The 17,358-nt window shown below is 31.6% G+C and overlaps 1 protein-coding gene across 7 annotated transcripts in view; it reads left to right on the top strand.

Moving 5' to 3' along the window:
* LOC122514174 (basement membrane-specific heparan sulfate proteoglycan core protein-like) overlaps positions 1 to 17,358 on the top strand; it is a 94,242-nt gene that overhangs the window by 51,380 nt on the left and 25,504 nt on the right. For all 7 annotated transcript variants that reach the window (XM_043630841.1, XM_043630843.1, XM_043630839.1 and 4 more), the window contains 2 exons: positions 14,782 to 14,951; positions 17,033 to 17,243. In XM_043630841.1, the coding sequence (XP_043486776.1) occupies positions 14,782 to 14,951; positions 17,033 to 17,243 (381 nt within the window). The remainder of the gene's footprint in view (positions 1 to 14,781; positions 14,952 to 17,032; positions 17,244 to 17,358) is intronic.

The following is a 17,358-nucleotide window of genomic DNA, read 5'->3' as shown; positions in this document are numbered from 1 at the left end:
TCTCGCATTTATTTAATTAATTCTATTCTATTCCATTCGTTACTTATATTTCAATAATTACTACGATAATATAGAGAATATAAAAAAGGATATGGAGAAAAAATATAAAAAACAAAATTAAAGAAATTGATAAAAATAAATAATAGAAATAATTGATACACTCTAAACTAATAATCTACTAATCATTGAAATACTCATTAATATATAGAATTACTATATAATTATATCAATAATTATATATATATATATATATATATTCGATACCAATTATATTTCCTATTCGCATAATTCCCATTTAAATAATTAATAATTCATTTTAATTCAGACAAACGAGACAAGCTTGATTAATTAATAATAATTAGATGGATTGTGGATTGATTATAAATTAGAACAAATATATAAGAAAATAATATAATAAAAAAGATACGTAATAGAAGAAATAATACAAGCGAGAGTAAAAAAAGAAAAAAAGAAACATAGAATAATCGTAAAGCCTTATCGTGTATTCTCTTCGTAAACGAAACGACGCGTTCCAGAGGAACTTATAATTGACCACAAGGTTTGTTCATGACAGTTCCCATTTCTATATCTCTATCTTCTCGTCCTCTTTCCCTTTTCCCTTTCCCTTTCTTCTCTCTTTCTCATACATACCCTCTCTCTTTCTTTTTCACCCTCGTTTTTCGTAGCCAAGGCAAGATTGCCTCGGTTACACGCGATCTAGGTCGCCGGCTTTCGCTGTCGTACTACAATACGTTAAAAAACTTTTTTACCTCTTTCCTACTTCTTGAAATTTTCTAACAGCAAGGCAAACCACGTTATCCCATTTCTCCCGCCCTTCGTTCACCCCATTCCACCTTTATCCGTATATTCTCTCTTTAGAATTTATTTTTTTCTTTTATTTTTTTTCTTTTTTTTTTCATTTCTTTCTAAATACTTAGCCTCTTGAAAATCAAATAAAATTTCGAATAATCGTTACATCTACATACCTATAAATATAATACTTAAATACACGTATATGTTATATATATAATTTATGCATGTACAGTACACGCGTGTAAAGGTGCACACACGATATATATTTTCTTTAGAATTTCCTTTTTCTTTTTTTTTAATTTCCTTCTAAATACCTGGCCTCTTGAAAACCGAATGAAATTTCGAATAATCGTTTTACCTAAATACGTATGTATAATAATACTTAATACACGTATATATGTATATGTATAATTTGTGCATGCACAGTACAGTATACGCGTATAAAAGTGCTACACACAAGCTTATCAAACGAGAAACCTTGGCAGCAAATGTTATCGCCAACGTGAATTAATGTTAAAGTGTACCTTCCTTTTCCTCCTTTTCAGTATTCCTATTAACAATATTCGCGATAAACTCAGATTAAAAAGCTATGAATGTCCAAGAGAACGATCGAACTTTTTTCTCCACTCAACTTTTTTTATTTCTTTCTTTTTTATTTATTCGTATGTGCGTGTGTGTGTTCTTTTTTTTATTGTTTTTTTTTTTTTATTTTTCTATAGCCGTTTCGAGGAGGATTAAAATTCTTGATAAAATATGCGAAATTTAACTGGGGTTTCGATTAATGCGTTATAAAGGAATCATATCTCGTATTTTCGTATTTCATTTTAAGAGATCATTCGAGAGATATTTCGCGTTTTCTTTTTTTTACGTTGGTATTTACCAAAATCAAACTAAACGAACGTAAAAAGTACTGTAATTTATTTCCAATGTTTTCTTCATTTGATATTTATACTTAATCTTATATATTTGCAACCGTATTCAATGATTTTATATTTTAATTATAATTTTGTTCGCATTAGCATATATTCATATTTTTAAACAAGTTTACGTTCGATGATAAAAAATAAACCGTCGGTAGATTTGTTAAATTATCGATTACTGAAACTTTATATTTAAATATAGCTAGTTCTCAATACTTAATCTAAATGTCACAGATTTACATTAGACGATAAGAAAACCTGAATAATTTGTTAACCTGTCAGTTAATACAACCTTTCATTTTATATGCTTTAAACTTACAAAATGTCACGTGTCAACGTTAAATGATAAAGAAACAAACCCCCTCTCTCGTCGATGAATTTAGAAACAATTTCATTGATCAAAAAACTAGAAACCTTTGAAATATCACAAAAGTCGATAGTTAAATCGTCGTGTAAGGTAATAGAGACATCATTGTAAAATCGACTTTTTGATGCAAAGTAAAACGCGTGTGTGAAAAAGATTGAAAGAGAAAGAGAGTAATAAGAGTTAATGCATACCTATGTGCGTTCGTATACGTGTATGTATGAGGTGTGTGTACAAAAGGTCGCAGGTTTTACCTCGTTATCGGAAGGTGCAACGGTACGAATCGCAAGGTAAATCGTTAACGCTTATCGTTTCAACGATCTGTCGACATACGACATGTATATATATATATATAAGTTTATATATATGTGTGTGTGTGTGTGTGTGTGTGTGCTTGTATACATACATACATATGTATATTAACTAGTTAGATAGAAAAGGAAAAGCAAAAGAGAAAGAGGGGATTAGTGAAGGGTGCTGGGAATGAAAAGAGGGTTAGCTGAGGGTGTTGGGAGTGAAAGGGGAGGAGGGGGTATAGAAATTACGCGTTTATGCTCAAGCACGGTATTAGACGCGTGTCTCTCCTCTCTTCAAAGAGCTACATGCCACTCGAAAAAGAAGGAGAGAGAGAGAGAGAGAGAAAGTGAGAGAGAATGAGGGAAACTGTCGTGTTTTTGCGTGTTTCGGAGATTAGAACTTGCCGATTCTCGAGACTTTAGCTATAACGAGAATCTCACGTGTCCGTCGTACGCTAATGATAGGCGACATGCAACGACTCTATCTATCTATCTTTCTCTCTCACTCTCTCTCTCTCATTCTCTTTTTCCTTCTTTCTCTCTCTTTCGGTATTATGCCAACGCTACAAAGGTGTGAATGCGAATGCTAAAGGTTCTCCACGAATATGAACAAGTTTTCTTTTATTTTTGCTTCTTTTCCTTTTTTTTTTTTTTATATTTATTTTCTTTTCCTTTTAAATAAGAATAAATCAAATCTATATACGCGATCTATAGATAATTATAACAAAATATTTAACCATTATATCGATTAGATAAATTTTGTTTCTACTATTCTCGGTTGTTGTAAACGATTATTTTATTTTTACAGTGAGTATATTTTAATCGGTAGTATTTTAATTAATCGATTAAGAGAGTATACACTTTTTAGAGAGGAAAAAACATTGTATATATATATAACGAAATTATTGAATAGAAAATCGGGGCAAAAAGAAAAAAAGGTATAATTTTGAGTATAAAGGAAAATTTGTAGTTAACGAATAACGAACGATATTCGTTTGGATATTTAGATTGAAAATTTACGAAGTACAATAGTTACAACGTCAACGTTGATATTTGAATAGCTTTCAGCAACGTTTATAAATCCCTGTACTTGACGATCAGCAATGTCAACGTTCGCATACTACTACCACCACCCACTACCACCACCCCCCACCACCAAGGTATTATACATACTAACGAACTTCGGGAATAGCCGATCGATTTTACATAGGTTTAACTTTTTTTCGGTGTACCCTCGATTGCCTTTTGTGAGAAAAGAGAAACCGAGTGCTCGGCAATTTCCAGAAAATAATTTCAACACCCCCAAGACCACCCTCACCCCCACAACCAAAATCGATTTTAAATTACAACGTTCATTCGCGAGGAAAACGCGTTAACGATTTTCTTTCTTGTGGTTGCTCAAAGGATTCGCGTAGAAAGAAGGACCCCATGACATCGGATTTCCTCGCTTTTAATCTGCTACCCAATCTATCTATCTATCTATCTCTATTTTTTTTTTTTTCATTTTACATTATTTCTTCCCCTTGTTTTTTTTTCCTTTGCTTTTTTTTTTTCTTTTCTTTTTTTCTTTTTTAGTTGCTTCGTTTGTTGAAATCTAACTGACTAACCAACTAAGTGCAATAAAAACGGTGCTATTAGTTAAAAAGGATAAAAATCATGAAACATATTCATGATTATTCATCCGAGCGTGTGTAATTCTTGAATTTACTTTACATCGTTTCACAATGTGTTTTACGTAACAGAACGTTAACGTTCTCTCTCTCTCTCTCTCTATCTAAATCTGATACCATAAATCTTTCTCTTTTGTTCAATTTCATATCTGCTTTCTACGTCACTTTTACCATAATTGCGGAAGATTGTCTAGAGGGTGAAAGTAATAACGTTATCATAATAGAATCACGGAACATTAATTATCCTAACGTGTAATTCTTAAATTCACTTATGTTACCTACATCTGATTAGAAATGTAATATAAGTTGTTTAATTTAACGCTTGATTTATGAAGACACATTTCATTTCAAATGGAATCATAAATGTTACGTTTCATTATTAATAATTGATAATTTATATTATTTAACTTTGATCGATTTAAGAATACGATATCTTACCTTAATAAAAATAAAAAATAATAAAAATTATATGCTAGCGTGTAATTGCATACAAATATATATATATATATAACGAGTTTAAAAATTTCAATTGAAAAACGAGATGCACGTAAGAAAACAAAAATTCAATCTAATTAACCTCATACTCTCGAGGTGTAACAAATTTCAACATACACGAAAATAAATGATTAAAACATATTAATAAATAAAATATAAAACATTAAATATTCCCTAAAACAATTAGTTGTTTGCTATGAACGACACTACTTTTCGAAGCATGGGATAAGAGAGAGGAAGATCATATCCCAAGGGAGTTTGAAGGGTGTAAGGTGGGGTCTAAAGTGGAGGGGAAGAGGGGTTGAAAATCTATCGTGTTCGAAGTTTCGTAAAAGGAAAAGGGGAAGAGAGAGAGAGAGAGTATTAACCGCCTATAGTGTTATCGTGACGTAATAGTAGTGCACCGGCAGTAACGTAAACTCGTTGACGTGCGCGAGCCGAGCCGAGAGTAACAAGAAGTCGGCTCAAATTCGTGGAATTTGCAAGGCAAAGGAGTATATATACGTTCGTTGCACGCGTTAGGCTTCCCTTCTCTCATACGTATAACGTATGTACCAACCATAAATAGATTCATGGATATAATAAGCCACCAATATACATATACCTATATATTCTATAAGTACTCTCTGAGGTATTCTTACATACACACATATATATATATATATACATAATAATATATATATATTACATACACAAATTCACATGGATATTATAAACCACTCAATATATACGCGAGCACATACATATGTGTATACGCATACAGTTACTATTCAGCACACATGGTACTCGTATTATCGGTTAACATAGTATCTATCTCATATAACTATTGGAGAATTAGATCGGATGCAAAATTCGTTTATTAAAATTCCATAAAGATCGATTGACGATTCTAATAGAAAAAAATATAAGGGACGAGGGCTCCTATAGCACCCCCCTCCCGCCCCCTTTCATCTTGTATTTCTTCGTCTCGTATTATTAAAAGCAATATTTTTGAAGACGGCCATTTTCGATATAGAGTGCATAAGGGATGAATCCATCTTTCTGGGTGATTGGTAAAAAGGGGGGATAGGGGTAAGAGGGGATGACGTTAAAGTATAAGGTTGTTCACGCGCGAAGGGAGCCACGAAGTACCTTGTGCATCGCGTGCAACGAATAGATGATCCTTTGCCCTAAGGCGAGGTGATTTTTGAAGGCTTCGTTACTAGCACCGTCTCGTCCTCCTAACCCTTGGAAAAGGATTCGATAAATTGCACGATCCAACGAGAAAGAGAGAAAGTCTTTTCGAACCGAGGAGTGGGTGGAAAGACGGGCTGGAGTTTGGAAGAAGGAAAAGAGAATAAACGGAATGAAGGAAAGAAAAGAAGTATAATGAAAAAAAGAAAGTAAAAATAAAAAAAGAAACAGAAAAAGTAAAAAAAAAATTAGGAAAAAGAATAAAAGAGAAAATAGGGGAGAGAGAGAGAAGCTTTTTCCCCGTTCGAATTTTTATTGAATACTTTTACGTGTGTATGGGTAAAAATTTTTCGATACAAAGGAAGCGGAAAGTAACTTTCTTTCATTTTTCTTTTTTATATATATATATATATATATTTTTTTTCTACTTCTTCTTCTTCTTCTTCTTCTTCTTTTTCTTCCTTTTTTGTCTTCATTTTTATTTTCTTTTTTTTTTCCTATCTCAAAGCTTTCGAGCTTTCGTCGAGGTAAGTACTCTTATATATATATATATCTTCTCTCTCACTCTCTCAGTCGAACTTGCGAGCTTTTATTCTCTCTTTATTTTTCTCTATTCATCTATCTCTCTATATTTCTCAAACAGGAAGATAAAAATTGTTTGTAGCTTGGTTCAGACGCAATCCAACATCGATACTCCTTTCTTTATTGCGACAACGTCCAAACCTTACTGAGAATCATCAGTCACAGTCATGAAACCCTCTCTCTATCCCTTTTTCTTCCTCCACTTCCTTTCGTTTTTACTTGCCAAAGGGCGTTCTTTGAATCAAGCTAAGTCTTACGAACCGAGAAAAGAACTTCGAACGCGTTGATACATTTTCTTCTTATTCTTCGTTTCCTTATTTTTCTTCTTAGTTGAAACACTAACAATTCTTGCACGAACAATATATTTTGAGTTCTTTTATCGTGAACGATTTTATTCTATCTTGATTACGAGAAGAGAAAAATAAAATCAATGAATTTTACAATCAAAAAATAGAATAAATTCATTGAATTAATTGTTCTTGAGAAATTTATATTATTCGTTAAGTTAAGATCATCTTCGCTTTTAAATCTACGTCGGATATTAAATTTAATTGTTAATAGTATTTTTATTTTCCGATGGTTCAACGGAAGCACGAGTCATTATTTAAACAATTGGAATTTTATTAGCGTACAGCAACTCAATTTTCCTTATTTCGATAATTACGAATTCGTCAGGATGTAACAATCGAATTATTTCAAGAGTTTAAATTCGTTAGCATCTTAAAACTTGTAACGACGTCAAAATTCTTTAATTCAAGAATTAGAATTTCAATCGATTTTCTTTATTTCGAGAGTTTAGAATTTGTTAGCATAAATATAACGTAATAATTGCAAATTGATATTCCGCGATTAAATGACATTGCACAATATTGTTTCAAATGTTTCATCATTTTTCGAACGCTTCGTATTTATTTATAAAACATGTATATTAATTAATATACGCGTGCATCTATGCGTGTAGAATAAAGAAGAAAAATAAAAAGAAAAATCATCAACCCCATTGATGTCTTATTCTCACGCTATAATTTTCCTAACAATTTCTACACCTGAGAAATTCTAAAGTACCAAGATTCTTCCTAATTGTCTTGCGTAATACGATTCGCTCAATTTGTATCCAGAACTCACGTGAAAACGTCATTATCTTGATGGATCGAACGAACGTTAATTATAATAACAATTCAACCCGTATGTTAGTACAAATGGTTATTACGTGTTCGTAAAGACTTGATTGGTATGATTACATAACTTTATGAATATTAAAAAGACTGTCATAGTTCTTAATGCAATCTAATTACCTATAATAATTAATCGATTATTATATAGTATCATTAGGTGTGAATTATTTCATATATTATTAATATACTAATATTAGATAATTCAAATATTATATAATTTAAATAAATACGTATCAAAATAATATAACACATATATTAATAACTATATTGTAATTTTTCATACAACACCATACATTATATTAAATAATATATATATATATATAACAGTATATCATAAATGATATAATATTTGAATATACTAATTAATCATCCCGTATAGAATATATACGTATACCAATATTAATGGTCAAATATATGGTAGATAATATCTATTGTAATAACCATACAGGTGTGCGTGTGATCTATTTCGTGATTTGAAATTATGACCTATGCTTTTAGTTACAAAATCCGTACCCATCGATCGTGATACCTACGTACGAACTTTCCAATTAATCCATGCCGATAGCTCATTGAACAATGCTGAATAGGGAGTATCATTGATGGCTTTGATCTCTCACAAGAGGATATGGCGTTAGTAAACAATTTCCTGGCTCTCTCGCATAGAATCGATTTCGATGAATAAAATGCTTGCTTTACGATCGGAATGTGTTCAGCAATGTTATCTCTCATTGCTCTTTTAACATCTATCCCTGGCTCGATTGAACAAACTTTATCGTCTCACGCGCATGATATCATCTAACTATACAAACTATTCTATTCTATTCTATTCTATTTTAATTTAACCATTCGAATAACTCTAAATGGTGTTTTATTTTGTTATTATTTAATTCTAATAAAAGAACGTTTTTTATATTTTGTTCTACGTTAATTTGCTATTTATCTGGGTCAGTGTTATTTTATTCAAACATTTTTATTCGCGATATTTTATTTTATCAATGGTATTCGAATATTAATTGAAAATATATTGTAAAAATACGATTATTTTGTTGGTAACGTTATATATAATTCATTTCATTATTATTTTAATATAGATGATGTGTTTTTTATTTCTTTTTTTCCATGTACTTCTAATCGGATTTTATTTCTCGATTTATTTAGTCGAAATAAGAGTGATAAATTTATATTTAAATTGTATTCATTATGAATATAACTTGAAAGAGTTCTCGAATTAATTTAATACACGTGTTTCCAACTGCATCTTCTTCTTTGATCTTGTAAAATAACTCTGAAGAAGTACCAACAAGTTTCGTCCTTTTTAAACTTTCTCGAGTATCCTTCCGTGAAGGATATATTTCAAGCTTCGCATAGATACTCGTGTAAATTGCTCGAACTAAATTGTATCCTTCTTTCTTGAAAAATATTAAGTATGGTTTATATCAATAAGTACTTAAGGGAGAAAAAATATTTCCAAAATTCAGAACGGTTTTACTCTTGAAATAGATCGAGTATTTATATATTTTCCAAATATATATTTATGTGTATTTACGAGTATATACGTACATGAACGATAAGAAAATTAACAAATTTTTATGAAACGACTTAAAAATACCATGCCAAATCGAAAAGAATTTCAACTTTTTGTTTTTCTTTCATTTTCAAGACAAATATCTTACACCATCGAAAAGAATGATAAAGGATTCGTAGAAACTTTACTCGCTAAGTGAATTGGACCGTGCACTCGAATAAATTTAAAGATTTCTTTTTACTCCTATGCGCATATCTAGCGTATTTCATCGAAATAAAAAAGATTAGATTATCGGAATGACGATGAGGATGACTCGTTCCTTTCTTAAAATCGAGAACTATTTAAAAATCTTTCCTAGAAATTGATATTATGCATGACTCAATGAAAATATAAATTATATATATATATATACCACATTTTCTCACAAAATGTATAATAATAATAATAATAATAATAATAATGATATATAAATATAATTATATTACCATTGTATGCAAATCGATTGTATTATTTTACAATAAACAAATAATTGTTTTGATGTCGTCATAGCCAAACGTTTCAAAATACGATCTCGTTTTCATTTACATTTATCGGGATAAGGTATTACGATTGTAATTAATTTACAAGGTACATATATAATTATTGAAATAATATTATCGAGTGAAACCAAATTATAATTATAATGAAATTCTTACTACGACATAAGCTTTGAAAACGGTTTAAAAAGTATTTGAACAATCGGACTCGATGAAGAAGAGTGAAAATAAGAAAAAAAAAAAAGAAGAAAAAAGAAAAGAAAAAACTGTTCTGAAAGTGTTCATGCGTTTAGTTGCTCTCGAGACGAACTCTCGAAGAACGCAAGCCTGATTGCAACCTCTGACTCATTCAAAGAATGAATATGGTCTATCCTTTTCTTTTTCTCTTCAATGAAACTTCGAGCTTTCAAGAGATGAGACTCATAACTTCGATCAGACGTAAATACTGTCATATTTAACGGTGTATATATTTTCTTACGAGTACTCATACGTTTTAAATGTGTGTGTGTGTATTCAATATTAATCATTTCAAATATTATATAAACGAAACGAAACGAAACACATTAACTTTAGTATAAAAAAATAAAATATAAAATAAACCGGAATATAATTTTTCATATCATTTTTTGTTTGTTTCATATAATCATTGTAATTTCATTTAAACACGAGTAAAATCTTTGAAAAGTATATCGCGAGAAAAAGAAGTAGAAGAAGAAAAGCCCCCTACTACCCTCATAATAATTACTAAACATTTCCCTTTTCTTTTTTTTTCTTATTTCTTTTTATTACATAAAAGCATGCCGTACTTTATCCGACCCTTTAATTTTTCAATTTAACCGTAACGTTATCGGAGATGAGAGTTCTCTCAAGAGCAGCATCAGCACAGCAAAGCAGCCACGAGAAAATTCATGAGAATTTCTTTTCTCCCTCTCCCTCTCTATTTTTATCTTCTCCTTTTTTCTTTCTTTTTTTATTCCTTATTCACAAGAGAGAAGCACGTCGATTTTTAAAAAATGGGGGTGAGGAGGGCTTGGAAAGAGACTTGACGAAGACGTTTCGTAAACAGAGTGAGTGTATGTACCCTCGTTCATTCGTTCCTGTTCTCTCCCTCTCTCACTCTCTCTCTCTCTCTCTCCTTCTCCCTCTCATTCACTCTCATTCACTCTCTTGCCTCTTATGAAGACGCTGTCGACTTTTTCTCATCGTCCGGAAAGTTCCGGACGGTTGCGGGTCGTTGGCCATGTTTTTCCGGAAGCTGTTGACGGCCGGAGGGTTAGTAGTAGTATTAGTAGAAAAAAAAAGGAAAAAAAAAACGAGAAGAAGAAGAATAAGAAGGGTAGGCGGCAAAAGAGCGTTTAAAAAACTGTGAAAAACGTCTGCGTGTAAGGGTGGAACAGAATGAGACGAGAACAGGGATCGGCAACTGGATGAATTTGTTAGTTGCATCCTCCCTCCTCGTCCCTTTTATTCTTTTCTTTTTTCATGTCTTTTACTTATGTTAAAGTACGAAGAACGAGACTATTTGAAGAGTTTAAAAATGTCTCCGGTTGAAGTAGCAAACAAAAATTCTCGAATATAATATCAGGTGGTTTCATAAGATCAAGTTTTTACATGCGAATAGATATAAATATAATATCTATTATGAATGAAAAATAATAACGATCGTGATAACTTTAAATATACGAGAAATAATCATTTAAAATAAGATGCAACAGCCATAAATTCTTTCCGCGCCACGCTGCGTATGATTTCGAGTTGTATATGGAAAGGCATGTAAGTAAATTTTATATTTGAACGCGTAAAAGTGCATTTACGTATTTACATATTACATAATATATACCAAAAGCGTTTAAATATTCTCCGATCGAATATGAGAAAGGATTATCGCGAAGAATACGATATTAAGCTGTAGAACGCGCGAATGGCATCCTATGAGAATGCAAATGGGTTCTCTACTGGTGCTAAATTTGCGAGAATGTCGTGAACGACGAGACGTCTTGTCGGAACGTTTCTGAGTAACGTTTAAGAGAGACGCATGACGTCGTCTTCCTCCCCCTCCCCTTTCTCTCTGTCTTTCCCGATTCCAAACAGCCAACCACCCACCCATCCACCTACCTACCCCCTCATCTTTCCTCCTTTCCTCCTTCTTCCTTTCTTCCCAAGTTGCCAACGGGAGAACTTGCAGCTGTTGGAAATTATCCACTTTGATTGCCGTTGAAATTCGTGCAACGAAGGGAAGGAAACCCAGAGATCTATTAATTTTCCAATCAATCTCAAGTAATTAGACATAGTCTTCTTCGGTACTACTACCTTTTCGGACAACCTTACAGTCTTTTCACTGTGAAAAAGTTAAACTTTTCCCGGGTTATATATATTTCTGTAACTTCTAGGAAATTTTACTATTATTTTCATATATTTATATATATATATATATCTTTTTATATTAATTATTATTACACACGAGTATCCTATTTCCATTCGCGACTCTATGCGATGATCAAACGAGGATCACGCACTTCTTTTTTTCTCTTCTTGATTTTGTAAACAATCAATCGTGTAAAAAAAACACGAATCGATCAAACTAAAATCGATGCAGTTACTCGTCAATCAAGCGGATTTAGAACGTATTGCAAACACCATTCGTTACGAGCTTGACAAAATAGTAATCAAATTTCGAATCCAAAGGGTTGTATCGCGGAAAGTTGACATCATTTGGATTGAACGTCAAAATGAGTTCTGCAGGTTTAATAAATATCAGTTAGTATACAAATAATCAGACTATCTCAAAGGCTATCATAATTACAAACGTATATTAATATTGCATGTAATTATTTATCAGTATATTTGAAATATATTCTCAACTAATATTATATATCGAAAATAAAGAAAAAATAAAAATACAATACTTTTGCATGAAAATACAAAAACAAACAAAAATTGCAAATTGATGAATAAAATAAAAATACTATTAAAGGTGGGGGGTGGGGGGAGGGAAAAGGATATCGATCGTAGCTGAATTTAAACAAGTATTATTATAAATTTATCCGTTGAGGTTCTCGATTGAGCGTATTTAATTACTTGCCAATGTCAATATCAATTAAATTAATTCGTCATCCTATCATTCGGATATTGCACGTCGCAATTGCGCGAAATAATGTCGATGAAAATTTAGTATCTTTTTTTTTTTTTTTCTTACTGTCACAAATATCTAGAAAATGTCTCTTAAACTTTATCAAAAATAAAGACAAAAGAAAGATAAAGATACGACATATGATAGTTGCATTAATGTAATTAATACTATTTTTGAAAGCAAGGAGGAAAAATGTTCTTTCTTCTTCAAAATAAAAAGTTTGAAAATACTTTTTCTATGAATATTAAATAAACGTGGCTATATATATCTTCTTTTACTATTATTTTTCTTTATTTCTCTTTCTCTCATATTTTAGAGTCAAGCACACGCGTCATTTCTTTCATCCTTTACCTTATCGTCATATCTTTTGAATCTTAGAAGCAGCAAAAGTTATACCTTAGAGAATGAACCGTGCACCGTCGTACCGTACCGTCGTACCGTTCGTACCGTTCGTACCGTGCCGTGAACTTTATCGCTATCGATCTTCTCTGAAATGGAAATTTCGACGAAGCGAAGAAGGTCACTGGTTGGTTCAACGAAAGAGAAAGAGAAAAAGAGAAAAAGGATGCAAGATAGGAAACGTGTGAAGGCGAATGAGCAAAGCGAGTGCGGAAGATCGTTTCATAGTCGAGAACTATGAGATCGAACATCGAGATTGCTCCAACTTTTCAAGATCGTTTATGGTAAAAAAGGAAAAAAAGAAAAAAACGATATAAGAACTTCATCGTTATGAAGAAAAGAAAAAAAATTCCAATTCAACGAAAAAATGTATATAAAAGATCTTGACGACTAAACACGAAAATTCAACATTTGTCATATAAAATAAAAAGAAAATTAATTACTTGAGAAAATGGAAACTAAACTTATAGCAATGTTATAGCAATATTTTAATCTTACGATTCAATTTATTTCGTATATTTTTATGAATAATTTTAAATTATATTACAACGATAAGAAAAAGTATATCTAAATAGTTTCCTAAACGAAAACGCACGATGAATCTTCTTAAATGTTATTTAAAACAAAATAAGTAAAAGATATATCGAATGAAAATAAAGATCTTCAAAATAGAGAGCGTGATTTCTTATATTTCTTTCTTTTTTTTCCTTTTCCAAAAGAAACGAGCAAGAAAATCTTTTTTCGAAATCGAGCAATTCGCAGGCATCGACTGAGGTCTTAGCAAAGAGAAATAATAAAAAAAAAAAAAAGAAAACCGATAAAAAGAAGGTGAAGCTCTTTTTATAGAAGACTTTTTTTCCCGCGTAATGTTAGAAAAACCCTGGATGAAATTTTCGGACTTGTGCAAGTTTTCTCCTTTCCTACCCTTTACTTAGAAGACCTTTTACCGAGTTCATTTGGTAAGAAATCGTCGTCGTCCTGGAGAACGCGTACACCCACCCTACCAGCCCTTCCAATATCGTGCTAGGAAATCGAATCGAGAAAGTAAGCGAACCGGCAAACCAACGAAAACGATTGTGCTCAAGTACGCGAAAGCTTTGGCTTATCCTATTCTCTTTTACTTCGACTAATAAATGTTGGTTCTTCTGTTAAGGAACTTCACGAACCTTAAATCTTATCTTTTTCATTTTTCAATTCTAAAGATCCTAAATAGTATTACCGAATTTTGTCAGATTTTTCTTTAAATAATAATATTACATCGAAGGAAAATGAACCCACGCACGGTAGTGGTCTCTTGGTAAAATTTCACTAAAATATATTTATAATATAAATACACGGTTTTTACGAATGACTTAAATTAATGATGTACAAAATTGAAGACGAAAATTTATTTAACTTCATTTAAATTTGCGTGTTCTCAAAAAAAATCAAATAAACGCGACAAATGAAAAATATGATAACGTAAAAGGTAAAACGTGTTATTAGAGTATAATTAAACTGGATAATATTTTCAAAAATATATATATAATAATAAAATGTACATTAAACGAAAAACGAATTACGTTGAATTAATAATAAAACTAGAAAGATAAAAAGCCCCAAGGAAAGTACATTAAAATCTACTTAAATTAAAGCAACTTTCTTATTTGATGTATCATCAAAGCTTAACCGCTAATTTGTATTTTTTTTTTATTTGTTTGCAGAATGTGCGTCAAAAAGCGGAGGCTCGGTTGTCGAGCATCATTCTTCAGCATACTGGGAGCAACCCTTTAGTCAACCTTATTTCGACAACACAACCAAGAGAGAAACTACGACAACAGTCGGTCAAACCGCTTACTTACATTGCAGAGTACGCAATCTTGGAGATCGTGCTGTAAGTTTTATCTGCATATTTTATTTCCTTCTCGTAATTAAAAAAGAAAATAAAAAGAAAGAAAGAAAGAAAAAGAGAGGAAAAATCTGAACGATTGAGAAATAAAACAACGAAAAACATTTTTACGAATATCAATAAATAATAAATTTCATATTGTCCCACGGATATTAACTATTACTTTCATAAATATAAGATAAAAGTAAAATATAAAGAATAAAAATTGTAAATAATTCAAAATTGTTATATGCATGTATTTGATACATTCGGTATTGTTGCTAAAATTGAAAAATTCTATTTTTCTTACAAAAATTCCATCAAATTTATCAAATATGAATTTGTTCGATTGGAAAGAAACATTTTCTTCTTCTCCGTTGGTTATTTCTTTTATTTTTCCTTCTCTTTCTCTTTAAATTCATATTTCGTATTTTCCTTTCAAAGTAAACGGTTGACTGATCTCACAATAACCTCCTACCCCTCTCTCCTACTTTCTCTCTCTCTCTCTCTAAATTCATATTTCGTATTTCGTTTCGGTGTAAACGGTTGACTGATCTCGCAATAATCTTCTCTCTCTCTCCTTCTGTTCATCATTCAAAAATATGAAAATTCTTACGATTATTCAACGTGCATAGTTAATTATTGATACGGTGATTGTTTAAAAAAGATAATAGTTACTTCTAATGACCACAATCTTGTGTTTTCTTGACTTTTAATTCGAAGATCGGCACGCGCGTTCACTCTTGACGTAATTTCGCGGATAGGTGCGTCATAGGTGTGACAGAACTTCGACAAAGAGATAAATTCGCACAAGGAGATTGTGTGCGTGTGTGTGCGCGTGTACGTGTGTTTGAGAGAGACAGAGATGGAGAATAGAACAGGTCGACATCACGCGTTATCGCTTGGACTCATGCATCAAGCTCGGTGACGCGCCAGGAAGCCGTCGTGCTCCAATCACCGATCGTAATCGCCGATAAATCAAATTTCGCAAACGTCCACTCGACACACATACGCACGAACGTAGGACACACCAACCCATACATATAAATATATTTATATATGTATGTGTGTGTGTGTGTCCAAGGAAAATACGAGAGTCATGACGCGATGACTTTAGAAGATCGAAATATTTTCTAAGAATATTTTCTCAACTTAAAAATGAGTCAGCTATTGTCACGAAGATCGTTCAATTTTATCTCGAGATACAAGTATATACATGATTTTTATTTTTCTTAACCTTTCCGTCGTTATACACGTTCAAAACTGCGTTGATTTATTCTTTTTTTTTTTTTAAATATTAACGAACAATAAATGTGTCGATCGAAAAAATGAAATAAAATGAAAAAAACATTGTAATAAATATATATAACGTGCGAGTAAGGATACAAATGTCATAGAAACGTTATAGATGATTCATTTTATCGTTGAATCCGAAATAAAAAAAAAAAAGAAAAATAAAAAAGTTCTTTTGACCGGAGCAAAAGGTAGAACTTTACAATTCTCTTTTGGGAAAAAAAAAAGGTGCAGAGAAATGCACGTTTTCACGAATACTACGACGTCGGGACAGACCATAGGAAATCGCAATCGCAATCGTCACTCGCGTATCGTCCGATAAACGTTCTGTTGACTATTTTTCTTTTTTATTCTCTCTCTCTTCTTTTTTTGTTTCACTTTTGTGCAATTTCACCGTAGCACTCGTTTCCGGATCAACAGGGAATGGTCATCGTCCCCTTGTTGGGGTCGTTTCATTGCATCGGTAGTCTCCTATGAACAATTTTTCATCTACAAAATTTCCCTCGAATGTAAAAAAAATTGCTAACTTTTTCCTATCCATTCGAGAATATTGAATTCTTAGTTTCAGAAAATACCTGAGCTAATAAGTCTACTTTACTTTTAAACTGATAATGATACTTTGGATACTTCGCAACAAAATTTATTTCATGAAAATATTTTCAATTATCTAACACGATTAATGATTAAATATATAAACTGACTAAAACTAACTAATAGAATACAAAAAATAGTTCGATATACTTATATCTTATGCTACCTTTATCATTAATATTGTTTTATATATTTGACTACAGGTATCGTGGATAAGAAAACGAGATCTACACATACTAACCGTAGGAATTTTAACTTACACGAACGATCAACGCTTTCAATCATTGCACAGCGATGGAAGCGACGAATGGACCTTGAAAATTAGTTCACCCCAAGTCAGAGACAGCGGGACTTATGAGTGCCAAGTTTCGACCGAACCGAAAATCAGCCAAGCATTTAATTTGAGCGTAGTGGGCAAGTATAATTCCTCATTTATTTTATTATTATCGAAACGTTTGGGAAAAAAAAAACAAAATAAAAAAAACTAAAATCAATAGCGTGATCAATATAGTTTACGTAAATATTTGAC

Source organism: Polistes fuscatus, unplaced genomic scaffold (genome assembly GCF_010416935.1).
Source record: "Polistes fuscatus isolate 324 unplaced genomic scaffold, CU_Pfus_HIC Scaffold14, whole genome shotgun sequence".
Classification (NCBI taxonomy): Eukaryota; Metazoa; Arthropoda; class Insecta; order Hymenoptera; family Vespidae; genus Polistes; species Polistes fuscatus.
Note: the sequence above shows the minus strand (reverse complement) of the source record. Positions and strands in the feature narration are given on the sequence as shown.